The following is a 16384-nucleotide window of genomic DNA, read 5'->3' as shown; positions in this document are numbered from 1 at the left end:
TGGCTTTGCACTGGAGAATGTCTAGGAAGCAGGCATATTCGATAGGAATGGTAATAACGGCCTTGGCCTCCAGGGGGAAGCAGTGGTGAAGTTTGAAGCACCTGAATCTCAGTTTGGTGTGAGCTAGTTTAGTCCGGGTCCTCCGACAAGCAAGTGCCAAGACTGGCTTAAAGAAGCAAGGATTCTATCGGGGGAAATGCCTCTGTAAGGTAAAATAGTGAAGGGTCCACCAAAGGCTGGGAGGGCCATCAGGCCGCGAGGCAAGTTAGACCCTGAGAAAAGAAGAGAAAAGCAAAGGGGAGTCTTGGCAAAGCCGGAGGGGAGTCTGCCAGCCCAAATCTGCTGTCACGGAAGTACCTCATCTCCCAGGAACGGCCCGGCCCTAGCGTTCCTACTTCCCTCCATCACCGCCTGGGAGCCGCCACGGGAGGAGTGGCCTCGCTGCTAACGCTGCGCAGGATTTCTACGCCCGGCATCTGGGACACGATGACGCTTTCACAATCTCTGCGCAGTTTCGGATACTTGATTAAAGAATATTCTCTAAATGATACGGTGCCGCAATAGCTACAAAGAAAGTGACTCATGGGAAGCGATACCTTTGCCCACACCTCTGCACTGGCGCGCAGCCTCCCACCCGGCAGGTGACGGGGAAGGGAGGTGGCCCTCGGGAACACCCTGCTCTGCCCTTCCCGCTCCGAACAATGCTGTGTGGGAGGGTGCCTGCGTCCAGCCTGTTACTTTACCCCACATAGGATGCCCCGGTCCGCTGACCCCGTTGTGTCCTGACACCCCTTCCTCCCCCTCCTCCCCATTCCTAAGCCCTAGTTGTATTTATCTGTATCTTCATTGTTTTCTTCTTAAAGCCAATGAACTGTCAAACTGTTTGTCAAGTTGCACAAACGGACTTGGCATTGAGAGCGTTCCCTTAGCTGGCAATGTCATTAAATCCAGAGAGGAGGAGGTGTAAACGCAGAATGTGGAGAATACTGTGGCTTGAAGACAAAGAGTAAACGACTTCTTATTGACTTAAAGTGATTTCGGGGGTTTTATAAAACAGTGGTCTTCAAACTGTGATTTAAAGCCATGGATAATTTCAATATGAACAATTTCCAGAGGCTTACATGTCCTATCTACTCTTTTCCAAACTTATCTGCTTGAAGACGTGCCTGTGATGGGAGGACATATCGCCTCCCCTTCGCACCTGTTTCACAGCTGGGTCTCCAGCTTCCTAGAAAAAGGCATCTTACTATCGTGCATCACCTTCAGGTGAAATAGCTTCTTGGACATCAAATAAAGGGACGATTTGAAAAACTGTCAGCAAAACCTTTCATCAAAGCCCCGAAACATGCCTCTCATGCATCTTTTTAAGAACTGCATTTTCAATAAAAATTTTCTTTTTGTTCTGTAATTTTTATCTTAATCAAATATTTATCAAAGCTTAAGATTTATTTATGTCCTTTTGATCAACTTTCCAGTAATTGAAAGATAATCCAAAAGGAAAATTTTAACACTTTGATCCCAGGAAAAAATTTTAAATTAAATATTAACATACATATTTTTGTTGCAGATAATAATAAATGATCAATAGGACTTTCCATCATAGATGTAAATTACATTAGGATAAAATTCTGTGTAGAATGTTAATAAAATTTCAAGAAGAAATAGTGATGTCAAATATCTGATTTTAAATGGAATAAGTTCAGGTATATAAATAGAATGGCAGATATCAAAGAGTAACATTCAACTGGCTATATTTAAATGAATGATGTAGAGGTTTCATTAAAGAATGTCAATATTTATAAAATGCCAGATATCACATCCTTTATAATTTCTTGAACATATGATGACAAATTTCAAAAATTATATTAAAACTATACAAGAGGGTACGTAATTTTTCTAAAACATTTTTATGGGAGCCGTAAGAAAAAAAAATTTTTTTTTAAAGAACATTGTTATAGGAGTCTAATAAAAAGTCTGCCACTTTGGTTTCACAATGAACAGTTCATTCACCATCCATTCACTGGGTGACACTCTGGTCGGAGAGCACAACAGGTGTGGTAGAAAATACTGGGGGCAGACTATGAGAACAGAAATCCAGCTTTTTCACTAACTCCATTTCATAACCCGTGGCAGCCAGTAAACCTGTCTACCTTTGCTCCTCATTTGTAAAATGAAGCAACTGGACTACCGGTTCCTTTGAAACTGGAAGCTATTCCATTCTGTCACTACATGTTCTATTTGGATATCTTCTGTATGTCTTTTCTTTACCATTAATTTTAAGCCCTTTTCTAGAGGTAACATAAACACAGTTGGGAGTAGGAAAGAAAACATTAACTATTCTCCATTTCCTCTCCACTAAAGAGAACACGCTTCTCTAAGATTTATGGAATAGAAGAAATGGACAAGTAATCAATTCAAAGAAATTGCACAGCCATTACAGTAATTTTTGAGATTTAGTGGAGAATCTCCCAATCCTATGGATTGGAAACTGGTGTACATAGAATTTCCCTTTACACCAAGCATTCTTAACCTGGAGTCCATAATAGAATCTGATGGGGTTCAAAAACTTGAGTAGGAAAAAAAAAATACACCCTTACTTCCACTAACCTTTTAATTAAATATTCCCTTCAATTATAGATGTAGGTAATAACCAGAGTGGTATCAGCTGTTACTGTTTGTTACTGTTTCACCAATAAAAATGTTTATCACAGTACGTTACAGGTGTGTCAAAATACTATTTATGCTCTTTACTATTTTGAAATTATGGGAGCTTATTAGATTTGGTGCTAGCTCCTGTTATTTCATGCACAGAAGCATACATATAATTATATGTATAAAACTTGCTATATAATAAAGTTGGTTTTCATATTTTGATAACTATTTCAACATAATTTCCGGAGTAATTCTATATATTAAATTTTATGAGTTTAAAATTGTTCTGAGGTGTCCATAAGCCCAGCCAGATTGCCAAAGGGGTCGCTGGCACATCCACACAAAACACTAAGATTACCCTGGCAAGAATGCGGACAGAAAGATCATTAAGGGCCACTAGTGCAGCACGGAGCAATTGATAGTCGCCACTGTTAATCTGAAAAACTGCAAATTTTGGCTCGATAATTGAGTGGAGAACCTTCAGGACCAACCAGAAACATCAATTTAAAGAGAGAGTGACAAAAAAAAAAAAGAATGTTTTTCAGAAATCCCGGAAGCCCAGGGTGAGCAATGAGGATAGGAGGGGCCCACTTCAGCCTGGTATTTGTTACTGGCTACGAGGCCGACTGAACGGCCTACAACCCACTTCCTGTTGATGGCAGCTCTGGCCCATCCACACCCTATACGCCCCCACATCCCCCCCATCAAAGGGACACACTCGAGAAAGGGGAACACAATCCCTACACCACTGAATCAAAGAACTCTCTCTCAAAAATTTTTGTACCGGCATTTCGCCAAAATCCACACTCCTAGGGGTTTAGCGAGCGTGAGTTGGCTCCCTTTCCTCGGGGCAACCGGGGATTCTGCAGCAGCTGACCGAAAAGTTTAGTCCACAACCACAAGTTCGGAAACCATCGCTTGCCAGCGGGAGGTACCTGTTACAACAGACTGGCAGCCCGTTTCCTTTCCCGTTCCCGGAGGAGTGTTTCGGCCCGGGACATGCGGACCCTTTGCTTGGGAGCCGGCCGTCCCCTAAAATTCCCAAACTCGAGTCTCTTTAAGACCCCAGGTTCGAGAACTGATGCCTCCAACAACGCCTCCGACTCCACCTCCTTCTCTGCGGCCCGGGCAACACTCGGGCCCAGCTCCAGAGAGCGGCACCGTTGGCTTACGTGGCAGCGCGCGATTGGCCGCCTCTCCCTGGCGGGCCTGGATTGGCCGGTGGCTGGCCCCGCCCCTCGCCCCCGCCCAGGCCCGCGGCCGCCCGGGTGTCCTCGCGTCGCTCGTCCGCGCGCAACCTGGCAGTTTGCCTCTTCTTCGCCCTCCAGCTTGCGTCCATGGCCACCGCAGCGAACGAGGAGCCCTTCCCTTTCCACGGCCTCCTCCCGAAGAAAGAGACTGGGGCCGCGTCCTTCCTCTGCCGCTACCCGGAGTATGATGGTCGGGGGGTGCTTATCGCCGTCCTGGACACGGGGGTCGACCCCGGGGCTCCGGGCATGCAGGTGCGGCAGCCGCCGAGGGCCCGGGCGCGGGGGCGCGGGCGGCCTGCCACCGGGCCGGGAACGCGGAGGGGACGCGGCGTCGGAGCCTCGCAGGCCGAAGCCCGCTCTGCGGCCGAGGGGGAGCCGCCGGGAGGAGGTGGAGGGCCCGACGGGGGGCGGGGTGCGAGGGGCCGGCGGCCGGGCGCCCCGGCTGGGCCCTGATCCCGGCCCAGACAAAAGCGGCTGGTCGGGGCGCCCGGGGCCGCCGGTCGCCCAGGAAGCCCCTTCCTACCCAGGCGCCTCCAGGCCCGGGCCCTCGGGCTTCTGCCCAGCACACCGCCTTCTTCCGCGGGTGCCTCGTGTCTTGGGCACCAACCGGCGGGTGCCTGTTATTTGCAAAGGAGGATTTTACTGTTTTGTTATTCATGGGAGCGGGGGGTGGGAAGGAAACAGGGAAGGGGCAAATGACCTATCAGAACTTCATTTTTATTGCTGTCGTTCGGGAAGTTTGGTTTGGGGAGGAATAGTTTATCTTGAAACATGAAAGCCGGCTTTCAAGAAGATAACTCGGTCAACTTCCGGAATTGTTTCCTCTGGTAGTTTCATGTATTCTATTTTTAACTCTCTTCCGCAATGTACTTGTTAGGGTCAGTGAAACGCATGGCTTAGTCTTTGATATAAAGAAGAACCCAACTTTGTTTTTGGCGAACTCTTCAGACTGCATTAAATTATCCTTCCGTATTTTTTTTTTCAGCCTCAAAATGTAAGACAACATACTTCATGATTTTTTAAAGTTATTTTGTTTTGCCCTAGCCACCTTTGAAATCGTTAGATCAAGGTACCATGCCGAAAGGTAATTTTTTAAAATGTGTCTCTCTGTTGAAAGCATTCTCATTAAAGTCTTCAAAGTTTGACTTTTGTAAATTTAGTAGCCTGAGCCTTACACCGAAACCCAGCAATAAACAATTTCACAGTTTCAAGACTCATCTCCCAAATGTCTAACCTAATCCTCCTGTACGCTGATCTCTTCCTTGTATCAGTCTTTCCACTGTATTTCTTAAAACCCTGAAGTTTAATAATTCTCCTCCCCCATGCCTCTCCCTCCTCTGCATCCCTTATTGTGCTCTTGTATAACTGAGGTAGCATTTTGGAAGTTAGGATGTAATGCCGGGGGTGGGGGGGGGGGGTGGGGAGGGAACCGGTCCGGTTCCCAGTCAGGCCGACTCTGTAGAGAATCCCTCTGGGAACGTTGCTCCCTCCTGTTCATTCTTCAGCAGCACTCTGGAGCGCAGGACCCCTCATGGTGGCCCTGTCAGGCAGCTCTGGTGCATCAGAGAGGAGCAGGTGATGCGTTCCCTCCTGGTAGCTCTGGTTGTCCAGTTTTCTTAAGAGCTCCGAAGATGTACAGCAGTGACAGCTATCACCTCATTGAGGCTTCATTACAGTGCAGTAATGGTTTCCATTCTGGTGTGGTGTGTGTTTACTTTTTATAGGGATAAGTGGGAGGAGAACAGCTGGAGTAAGTGGTCACTGGCTCTTTTGTCCGGATAATAAGGGGATCAGAAGAGTTTGGAGGAGTAGTGTCTCAGTAAAAATGCTTTTGTAGAATTTCCCGGACCTGCTTATCAGATAATTCCATCACTCTCTCTATCAAGTAGCAGTAATTCTCATCCCACAGTGTTGCTCTGAAAATTGAGGCGATTAATTACATGTGACTTCTTAAAGTGCTCATGGAAAGTGTTAAACAAACACTGATTTTTTTAAGCAAGGCTGTTTAGTAGAGGGAGTTTATGCTGGATCTTGAATCACCATCTCTCTGAAGGATGAATACGCATTAGATATTATGTGCATGTAATAATAAATGTTTGAGCAACAACATATTTGAAGTAAAATGAAAACATAACTCTTATCTTCTAACTTGAACTCTGAGAGATTGACCTAAACATGGCCATCTGAAAGAAGTTCACTAAGGTGGCTTGCAAACATGAGTGAATTTTTAAGGTTTTTTTCCCCCGTTTACCTTTAACAAATGTGTCTTGTAGATCTGTGTATACATCATTAAGATGAGACGGTGGATAGAAATAAAGTGGAAGGAAAGAGTGAAATGGGAAGAGGAGGTTGAACTGGACATTTGGAAAGGCAGGTGGTGTCTGAGTAGGGGACTAGGGGTGCAAGGGAGAGTTTTCAGGAGCACAGTGGGGAGTCCCATTCTAGTCCCATTCTTCGGTGACAGCCTTGGGCCCAGTTCTCTTGTGATAGCGTGTAGGCTTCGTTAAATGTAGAGGGTGGCCAGCATGAGAGGAGGAGTAATTAAATAAATGATTAAGTCTTTTCCTCAGCAAGTATTCAGGCACCTGCCAGGTCCCTAACATTCTGCGTTAAGAGATGATGTAGTCCTGCAGGTAACTGTTAACAGAAGTTGATCAGGGGACCAGTGAGAGCTGGAGCAATCAGGTTTCGCGGACAAGAGATGGGGCTTGGACTGGACCTGGAAATAAACCCATGGTAGCCAGCGGGTCTCCTGGCTGCCATTGGTCACCCTTCACATGGCCAAAGTTACTTTCCTTAAAAAACAAAACAAAACAACCCATCACACCTTTGCTTAATATAAAACAGAACTATTTGGGCATCCCAGTTGTCTTTGCGTTGAAACCCCCAGATTTGAACTTTGCACAGCTCTTTGCCATTCAGCTCCAGCTCTTTGCGTAGCCTCGGTTCTCATCCCACTACTTCTTCTGTCCACATCCACTCCGCCCCACCATTGAAGCACCCCGCCTGTGCTTCCACCAACAGCATTTCACAGCTTTGCTCTCACCCAGATGTTCCAGGTCTTTCCCCAACACATGCTTTTGCATGTGGGGTTTAATCTGCCTGCAGGCCTTCTACAGTCACCTGTAAACGCCTACTTAATCCCTTAAGACCAGCTGGGCCTTCACCTGTTACCTTTGGGGTTATCTAGTGATATTAATTCAGCCCCCCACTGTGTATTTATGTGTATGTGCCAACCACTGTGTTAGGACCTGGGGGTTCAAAGAGGAGTAAGGCCCAGTCCCTGGTGACAGTTATTTAGTTTGCTCTCATAGCAATTTTTTCATATCCTATAGCACTTAAAAAATTTTTTTTTTTTTGGCTGCACTCAGGCCCTCAGCAATGAAAGCACGGAGTCCTAACCACTGGACTGGCAGGGAATTCCCTAAAATGTTTCATTTTAGTATATCGGCTTATATACCTTTTTCCTGGTTCAGTTAAAATTCCTTGAAAGCATATATCCAAATTCATTTTGTATGAAATGTGCTTGTAACATTTTGTGTTGAATGGAAAAAAAATGTATATATGTGATAATGTCCACAATTTCCTCATGGGAAAAAAATAGTTTGGGAAGGAGGAAGTAGTCCTGTAAAAGTCTTTCTAATTTTACCTTCACTAAAATATAATGGAGTACAGTAAGGAAGTTATCATAGGTATGTACTTGGTTACTAATAGTGGGTGCTCTCCATTAATTTAAGTTTTATTACCTCCCTTTCAGTTAGCCTTTCCTGATTCCCCCAAGCTGGCTTTTGTGTTCTTACATGCTTTCCTAGACACTGTCCTTATCATTATTATTTATCGTCCTATATTGCTGTTCTCTTTTTTTTTAATAAATTTATTTATTTGGCTGTGTTGGGTCTTCGTTGCTGCATGCAGGCTTTCTCTAGTTGCGGCGAGCGGGGGCCACTCTTCCTTGTGGTGCGCGGGCTTCTCATTGCAGTGGCTTCTTTTGTTGTGGAGCACGGGCTCTAGGTACGTGGGCTTCAGTAGTTGCAGCACTTGGGCTCAGTAGTTGTGGCGCACGGGCTTAGTTGCTCCACGGCATGTGGGATCTTCCTGGACCAGGGCTCGAACCTGTGTCGCCTGCTTTGGCAGGCGGATTCTAAACCACTGCGCCACGAGGGAAGTCCTGTTCTCTTTTCTCATTTGTCTTCCCAACTGGATTGTAAGCTTTCTGAAAGCAAAGCCTGTCTTATTCATTCATCATTATGTTCTTAGAATAACAGTCATTTAATAGTGTTTGTTTATGACATACCATTCTTTGCTTAAAGGAGTATTTTCAGTATCTTCCCTGAAATTTCAAGTGGATGCTTATACGTTCACTTTGGCTTGTGCAGGATAGTTTGCGAACCTTCCCCTTTTTGTTCCAATCCTCTACAAACCCTCACCAACTTCACTGTAACTGTTTCAGTGGAGACGCAAAGTAACGTAGATTCTTGATGTTTGGGGAGAATATCTTTGGGCCATTTCTGTTCTGTTCGGCCAGTGGCGCCCAGTAAGCATCTCAGTCTCCCACCCCGTTCCCAGGGCTTATCACCTTAGCTCTCCGCATAGTAACTGTGCCTTCAGGCCCATGGTACCCCTCCCCGTCCTCAAAGATGAGGGATAGAGTTCCAGTGTTAGCAGTTCAGTTTCCTGGCCTCCTCCCAGAGCGCCTCTGCAAAATTCTCAGCTGATTTGCCTTTTTAAAACCTGTCCTTCCTAACCCTAAACTCCCTCTTGTATCTTCTTATCTCCAGTGGAGTGGTTCCCTTTACCTAATGGTTGAAAGAAGGAGTAACTGCATGTATGAGAATTTTTAATGAGAGAGAGAGAGAGATCCTAGTGAGTAAAGCTTGTGGCAGTTGTAGATGGTAAGTAAACCACTAAATCCCGTTAGGCTTTCTTCCTTTGCTCACACTCATAATGAGGTTTCTAATGAGAGGGATCCGTGTCTGACTTGTTAGTGATCTCTTGTGATTCTCAATCTCAAGTCACCGAAGTTGTTTGGTCATTGAACGAGAAAGCGAAGACAAATGGTTTGTGTTCTTAGGGCTGTGGTGTAGCTTTCAAATTATGTGCTTATTTGGAATACATTTTTAAAATAGATTATTTGCTTATGGTCTTAGTACATGATCTGGCTAGTTTTAACTTTATAGGACAGTATTAACTTCCTCTTAGTGGCTTCTATTTTTGTTAGATTTTCTTACATTTTTCTTCATTCCTCTATTTTCATTTTATTTTATTCTTAAAGATACTAGCCAGTCCCTTCAAAATCAGTGTCTGATTTGTTTTTTTTAATAAATTTATTTATATATGTATTTATTTTTGGCTGCATTGGGTCCTCGTTGCTGTGCGTGGGCTTTCTCTAATTGTGGCGAGTGCAGGCTGCTCTTCATTGCGGAGCGCGGGCTCTAGGTGCACGGGCTTCAGTAGTTGTGGCACGTGGGCTTCAGTAGTTGTGGCACATGGGCTTGGTAGTTGTGGCACGTGGGCTCAGTAGTTGTGGCTTGCGGGCTCAGTAGTTTTGGCGCATGGGCTTAGTTGCTCTGCGGCATGTGGGATCTTCCCGGACCAGGGCTTGAACCCATGTCCCCTGCATTAGCAGGTGGATTCTTAACCACGTGCCTCCAGGGAAGCCCCTGATTTAAGTTTTATCATAATTTTATCAGTGTTTGGTATGATTTCTGCAGTGATTTTTGTTTAATTATGATTTTGAGCCTTCTCAGTATGTTAGAATACTTATTACTAGTATAGACAGCCCCCCCAGAAATGAACATCCAGCTGATGAATTACCATACATAAAAATAACAGCTGTGCGGCCCCTGACAGAGCTGTCAGCCCCCAGTTGGTCGATGATTGGAGTGAGATCCGGGATCCACCAGCCACCCCCTAGTTTTGCCTTGTCAAAAAAAAAACAACGTGTGTTTGTTTCCTCCACATAGTGAATTCCCCCACCTCCTTTTGGGTGCACCCTAACTGCAGAGCTCTGAGGACACTGCAGTTGGTGTTGGGGAGGAGGGCGTGAGACCAGAAAGACTCCTAGTGATGGACACTACACTTCGTCTTAAAGAGGGGGAATTCTCCAGGTGGAAAAGGAATCTGAAGACTACTCTTGTCACACTATAGGCATTTTTTTACATTCCTGTTTCTCTCTTGAGGGTGGGGGGGGGTCTTCATTTTTCTGTCTTTTTTGTGTCTCCACACCTGATTCCTGCTGGTAACTCAGCATGTATATCTTGAATGCTGCAAATTCCCTTTGCAAAGCTAGCCCAGAAAGAGCCCCAAAATAGTTTTTCCCACAAAGGCAATAAGGATATTCAGTATTACTGTTAGCTGTAGCAGTCAGCATGGCCCAAATGAAAGTCTGGGGCTGACCAAGAAACCACAGCTGAGGAAAATCAATCTTAATGCTAAGTAATTTGTGTCAGGCCATCCAACAATCCCATATGCCTTGAGTACCTAACAGGCACTGCTAGGTTTGGGGTAGTTTGGTGAATAAAATAGACATAGCCGTTGCCCTTATGGAGCTTATCTTCTGACAGTGCAAACAGGTAAAGAGTCACAAACAGTAATTACGAATTGAGTTAAGTTCTGTGAAGGAAACAAGGTACAGTGAGAAAGAGTAATCAGGCTTAGGATGACAAGCACGTAAATGAGATCATCAGGGAGGCCTTTCTGAAGGGGGCGGTATTTTACTAGAAAATGGAAAGGTGAGACTGGGATACCTGTGGAACAACTGAAGAAACAGAGAATTCCCAGCAGAAGGACCTGGCGCAGAAAGTCATGAGGCAGGAGGAAGGTGGCCGCGTCCAAGGAGTTGAAAGGAGACCAGGTGGTCAGAGGCGGGAGTGACTGGCACCCTCGGCAGGGTCTGCTTCCGATGTCTGTGAGCCCACTGAGGGTGTTCAGTGGAGGACTGCCACAACCCGACTGGCTTTGCTGTTGCTTGTGGCAGGCCTCCTGGGAGCCAGCATTGTGTATGAGCAGGAAGTGGTGGTGGTGGAGAGGTTCAGGACACCAGTAGTGAAGAATCAAGGGAAGGTGGGTCTGAACTGTACTTTAGAGGTAGAAGGAAGAGGACTTCCTGAGAGATTTGCTGTGAGGAGTAAACTAAAGAATCTGAGGACTCTGTAAGATTCTGGCTTGAGCAGCTGGGTGTGTGTTGGCTTCCTGAGATGGCAAGGCCTGGGGAGAGACAAGTTTGAGTGCTAAGTTTGAACTTGATTTAAGAAGTTTGAGTGTTAGTGTGACCTCCAATAATGAAATGTTATTGAACATTTTCCCCTTAAAGTTTTGTCCAACCAAAAACTCACTTTCTTCAGACCTTTTCTCAAATGTTAACCTTCTCAGTGATACCTTTCTTGACCAGCCTAATTAGTATTGAAAGCCCCATACCACCTGTCTCCTTTCCCTGCTTGATTTTCTTCCTAGTAGTGATTACCATCTGACGTGTTATATATTTGACGTGTTGATTGACTCCATGTAACACAGAGTGTGTGAGGTCAGGAATTTTGTGTACTGATCATTGCTGTACTCCTGACACCTAACTGAGTGTGGCCTGTGGTAAGTGCCCAAGAAGTATCTACCTGAACACATGAAACCACTTGAAGGATTCTGTGCTGTTTTCTGTAACTAAATCTTCTCGTTAGTATCTGTCAGGCTTTTGGCTTAAAACTTCAGTTCTCTTTTTAAAATGAATGCAGATTTTATAGGATATTTTAGTTATGGGTACATGTGCATGCACACACACACGTACGGGAGCTGGCAATGCTTTAAGGATAAAAACTAAAATCTATAATTCATATTTTAATTGTCTCTTAATTTTCAGGTTACAACTGATGGAAGACCAAAAATCATTGATATCATTGACACAACAGGAAGTGGTGATGTGAACACTGCTACAGTGGTAGAGCCAAAAGATGGTGAAATTATTGGTCTTTCAGGAAGAGTGCTTAAGGTTGGAGCTTTTATCTTTTTATTGAATTTTTTTCTTTTTTTTTTTTGTACTATCACCTCAAAGCATTTTACGTTTTTACCTTACATTTCATGGTATGGTATTAGTTACCTATTGCCATATAAGAGATCACCTCAAAACTTCATGCTTTAAAACAACAAACATTTGTTATTTTACAGTTTCTGTGAGTTGGGAATCTGGATGTGACTTAGCTGGGTGCCTCTGTTCAAGATCTCTCCTGAGCTTGCTAACTGTCGGCCAGGGCTGTGATTTCATCTGAAGGCTCGTTGTGGCTGGGGAAGGGGAATTTGTGGTTATTGGCAGGCTTGGTTCCTCAGCACATGGGCCTCTCCATGCGGCTGCTTCACAGCATTCAGCTGCCTTCCCCAGGGCAAGCAGTCAGAGAGAGCCCAGGTGGGGGCTCTGGTCCCTTTATAAAATGATGTTGGAAGTGGTGCCTGTTGCCTCTGCCATGTTCTTTTCATTCAAAGTGAGTCAGTAGATCAGCACACGCTTACAGAGAGGGGACTTTACAAGGGCATGGGTACCAGGTGGTGTGGACCCTTAGGGTCCATCTTAGTGGAAGTTATTGTTTTTGTTGTTTGATAGTGGGCTTGGAATTGGGTTTTGTTTTTTTTTTTTCCAGTATGGCTGCTGTATTCTAAAAATTTTAAGTTTTAAGTGGAAAGGTGGGAAAAGTGATGAGAATGTAGTTTTGCCCTCCACTTTTCCCTTCTGGGAACTTGAACTTGAAATATTTAGGCTTTAATATTTGTGGACTTAAATATCTGACCTTGTCTTATTCCATGTACTTGGCAGAAAGGCTGGGGTAAGCTAACATGAAAGATGATTAGGAAACAAACATAAAGCAGTTCATGAGATATTAGCTAATGGGTTTGTTAGATGGCAAGAATTTGATTGTGTTTCAGTACTCTTATCTTTTCAAACAATAAGCAGAATTAGTTTGGAAGGTAAATTTGTGGTCATTTAGATATCTAAAGAGCTATATTTAACTTCCCATCTTTTACCATCTATCTGAATCATGTTTAGACCTTGTCTCTCAGGTAAGATCGTCACGGCAGTGTATTAGTTTTCTGTGCAGCACAACAAATTAACACAAACGTCAGCTTACCACATACGTTCCTACATTTACTATCTCACAGTTTCTGTGGGTCAGGAGTCTGGGCACGACTTTTTGTGGTCCTCTGCTCAGGGTTCCACAAGACCTCAGTCAGGTGTTGGTTGGGACTGTGGTCTCAACTGAGGCTCAGGATCATCTTCCAGGTTCACCTTGTTGTTGGGAGAATTCGTTCATGACAGCGTGTTTCTTCAAGGCCAGCAGGAGAATCTCTGCAACCTCGGGGGTGACCCCAGTCTCTCTTTTAAAGAGCTTGCCTGATTAGGTCAGGCTCACCAGGGCACTCTCCTTTTGATGAATTCAGTCACCTGATGAGGGACCTTAATTGCATCTGAAAAAGCCCTTCACCTTTGCCATGTTACTTCCCATAACATAATCACAGGAGTAGTATCTCCTTATGTTCACAGTTCCGCTGCCTGTCACAGGCAGATGGCAGGCATTCACATCCCAGTTTTGCTTCTTTTCCCGTGTGTTGTGGACTGCATGTGTGACCCCTGAATTCGTATGTTGAAGCCCTAACACCCAGTGTGATGGTAGTAGGAGGTGGGACCTTTGGGAGGTGATTAGTGTTAGTTAGATGAGGTCATGAGGGAGGGGCCCTCATGATGGGATTAACGCCTTGATAAGTGCCCTTCTAAGGGAGAGCTTGCTTTCTCTCTGCTCTGTGAGGACACCATGAGAAAGCCATGCCTGCAGGCCAGGAAGGGCGTCTCACCAGAATCCGACCATGCTAGCACCCTGATCTCGTGCTCCTTCAGAACTGAGAAAACAAATGTCTGTTATTAAACCACCAAGTCTGTGGTATTTTCTTATGGTGGCCCAAGCTGACAAAGGCACCATGTGCTTTAAAAAGAAATACTGCAGGGAAATGACTTTCTGCACATCTGAATTGCTCTAGTTTTGCCTGTCTTTCCCAAGTCAACTTGTTATTTAGAGTATGTTTCAAAGAGACCTGGGATTCCTGTGAGTTACAGTACTCTGGGAAACTAGAGAGCATTCCTAGTAAGTCAGGCAGATTTAGAATCATACAAAGTATCAATAGTATCCTCAAAAATCTATTTTTGAATAGTTGTAGCCCATGCTCTAGATAAACCATCCACACTTGTAATGTTACTAGTGCTTAAAGGTAGAATTAGTGTATTGTATACATGGCTGTGAAGTAAGATCAGAAAATCGATAGATCGGTATTTACATCCTTTCTCAACTTGGTGATATAGTTCTTTAGCTGTGCTATTAACTGTTCTCAGCCCATCAGTATAGTGAGTTTTTTTAATTTAATTTTTAATTGTATCCAATATGTCTACGTAGTTTAAAGAACCTTCTACAAGGCTTCTAAAGAAAAGTTCACTCCCCTTTCCATGGATCACCACCAATTCCTGCTCAACCAGGGTTAAGGCTTTGATATATTATCTTCAGAGTTTTAAATGACAAGCTAAAATACTTTCTATTCTAATTTTTACCCTCTAGTTTTAGACTTTATCTGTAGAATTAAAAGTGGAAGAAAAGGGTTTAGCTCTCTGGTCCTTCATTTCTGAGAAATTTTCTTGCATCGTCTCTTGGGTTACTTCCTCCCACTTTTTTGCTGTTCTTTTATCTGGGACTCCTGTTAAGCAGACACTGACCTCTTTAGTTGATCCTCCAGTTTTCTTATGTTTTCTACCTTTTCTTCATTGCTTTTGTTTGATTTTTTTCCTTCCTGAGAGAGTTCCAAGATGTTTTCAACATTTTCTTCTAGCTCATGTATTGAATTTTGCCAATTTTTAATTGCAGAAGTCTGTTCATGTTCCCTCAGAGCACATTTCTGTGTCATGTATACAGTGTTTTATCTGCGAGAATATCATTGTCTTGAAAAGTTCTGTCTCATGACTTCTTCTGTTCCTCTTCTTCCTCACCTTCTGCTTCCTCCCGCCCTCCCTCTTTCTCCTGATCTTGCTCTCCTTTTCCTTCACCTCCTCCCGACCCTCCTCCTGCTTCCCCGGCCTGTTCTTCCGTGTGCTTTGCTTTTGACCTGAGCGCTTTTCCTCGGGTGTCCCCTCACCGCAGCTGTCTCTGATTTAGTGGCACATGAAAGGTGATTGGAAGTTCCCTGCTTGTGGAGAGTCTGTGGTGTGGGTCTCACTGTAGGGTCACGATACTATCCTGGGAGGCCCCAGGATCTCCGTATATGGTATATTTTTTCCATTGAGATGCCCAGTTCCCTCAAAGAGGACCTTCGCCTGTTTGGCCTGGAGTTTGGGGGCAGAGGAGTGAGAGAGGAGCCTGGCCCTCAGCATCTGGGGACCTGAGCCTTGAAAGGCACCCGGGGAGAGTTCTTGCAGACTCTTCACTGTGCGTTGTCTCTCCCATCCTCTCTAGAGAGGATATAGACCTCTCTAGAGTGTTCACATCCCAGCTGTCTCTCATCACCTTCATGCAGGATGTGGGGGTAGGCAGCAGGGGACTAATTGGTCCTCATACCAACTTTCCACCCGTCTTCTTGGTTACAGTTCCCTTCTCCAGCCATACACAGACCATAGTTACACACATGTTCAGTTAATTTTTTTTCAAGCATGTGCAGGTGTTCAGATATTTTGCAGTAGTCATTAAAAAGAATAATGTTGTTAGTCACTGGGATTCTAGCTAGTGGGATTTCTCAGAACTCTTTAGTACAGAGTTTTCAGAAAGCAACACAGTAAAGTCTTCAAGTTTCTTTGATTTAACCGTGCTTTAAAATGAGTCAAATACCTGTATTCTACTTCTGCTTCTTCCAAATAGCCTGTAAACTGCTGACGGTTAATGTCTAATTCTTCTGCCAGTTTAAGATCAACGACAGTTAGGTGCTTTGAAGATTCCTGCCGTCTCATTCTCTAAGGATGCTGTTCTAAGCTGTCTTGAGAAACTGGCAGTCCATTACTTATGGCCAGCGGTACTCGTAGGAGCAGGTAGAAGCAAAAGAGTGAATAGAAGGATAACACCTTTCATGGTAAATTGTACAGGCAAGAAGAAAAGTGCATGAAACACACGTTCAGTTTAATGAGTAATTTAAACAGACGCCATTTTATCCACCCAGATAAGACCGAGAGCGTTGCCAGGCCTCAGAAGCTTTCTGTGTTCTCCAGATCACAGTGCATTTTGACTTTTGTGATAATCTCTTCTTCGCTTTCCTTTACAGTTTTACCACCTCTATGTGGATACATGGAATATATTTGTTAGTTTTGCCTACTGTGACCTTTATATGAATGGCCTCATTTGTGTGTCATTTCATGTCTTCTTTTCCTGGGTGTTTGCAAGATTTATGAGGTTCAGCCATGATTTGCATGGAGCGATGATGTGTTGAGTTTCATTGCTGTGCCTGTGACATAGTTTGTATGTACCACATTCTGTCCATTC

The 16384-nt window shown here is 44.4% G+C and overlaps 2 protein-coding genes across 7 annotated transcripts in view; one reads left to right on the top strand and one right to left on the bottom strand.

The window, feature by feature from the left end:
• The window catches only part of FGF14 (fibroblast growth factor 14), a 701033-nt gene extending 697230 nt beyond the window's left edge, over window positions 1-3803 (bottom strand). Inside the window, exon 1 of the mRNA XM_067713286.1 lies at window positions 3588-3803. The gene's annotated coding sequence lies outside the window, so the exon portion shown is untranslated. The remainder of the gene's footprint in view (window positions 1-3587) is intronic.
• A 100-nt stretch (window positions 3804-3903) lies between these two features.
• TPP2 (tripeptidyl peptidase 2) overlaps window positions 3904-16384 on the top strand; it is a 68373-nt gene continuing 55892 nt past the window's right edge. For all 6 annotated transcript variants that reach the window (XR_010936991.1, XM_067713544.1, XM_067713543.1 and 3 more), the window contains exons 1-2: window positions 3904-4154; window positions 11752-11880. Coding sequence is in view for 5 of the 6 variants with exons in the window: in XM_067713544.1 (XP_067569645.1) it covers window positions 3990-4154; window positions 11752-11880 (294 nt within the window). In the remaining variant the exon portion in view is untranslated. The remainder of the gene's footprint in view (window positions 4155-11751; window positions 11881-16384) is intronic.

The sequence above is a fragment of the Pseudorca crassidens genome, chromosome 18 (genome assembly GCF_039906515.1).
Source record: "Pseudorca crassidens isolate mPseCra1 chromosome 18, mPseCra1.hap1, whole genome shotgun sequence".
Lineage (NCBI taxonomy): Eukaryota > Metazoa > Chordata > Mammalia > Artiodactyla > Delphinidae > Pseudorca > Pseudorca crassidens.
This window is presented reverse-complemented; position numbering and strand designations above follow the sequence as displayed.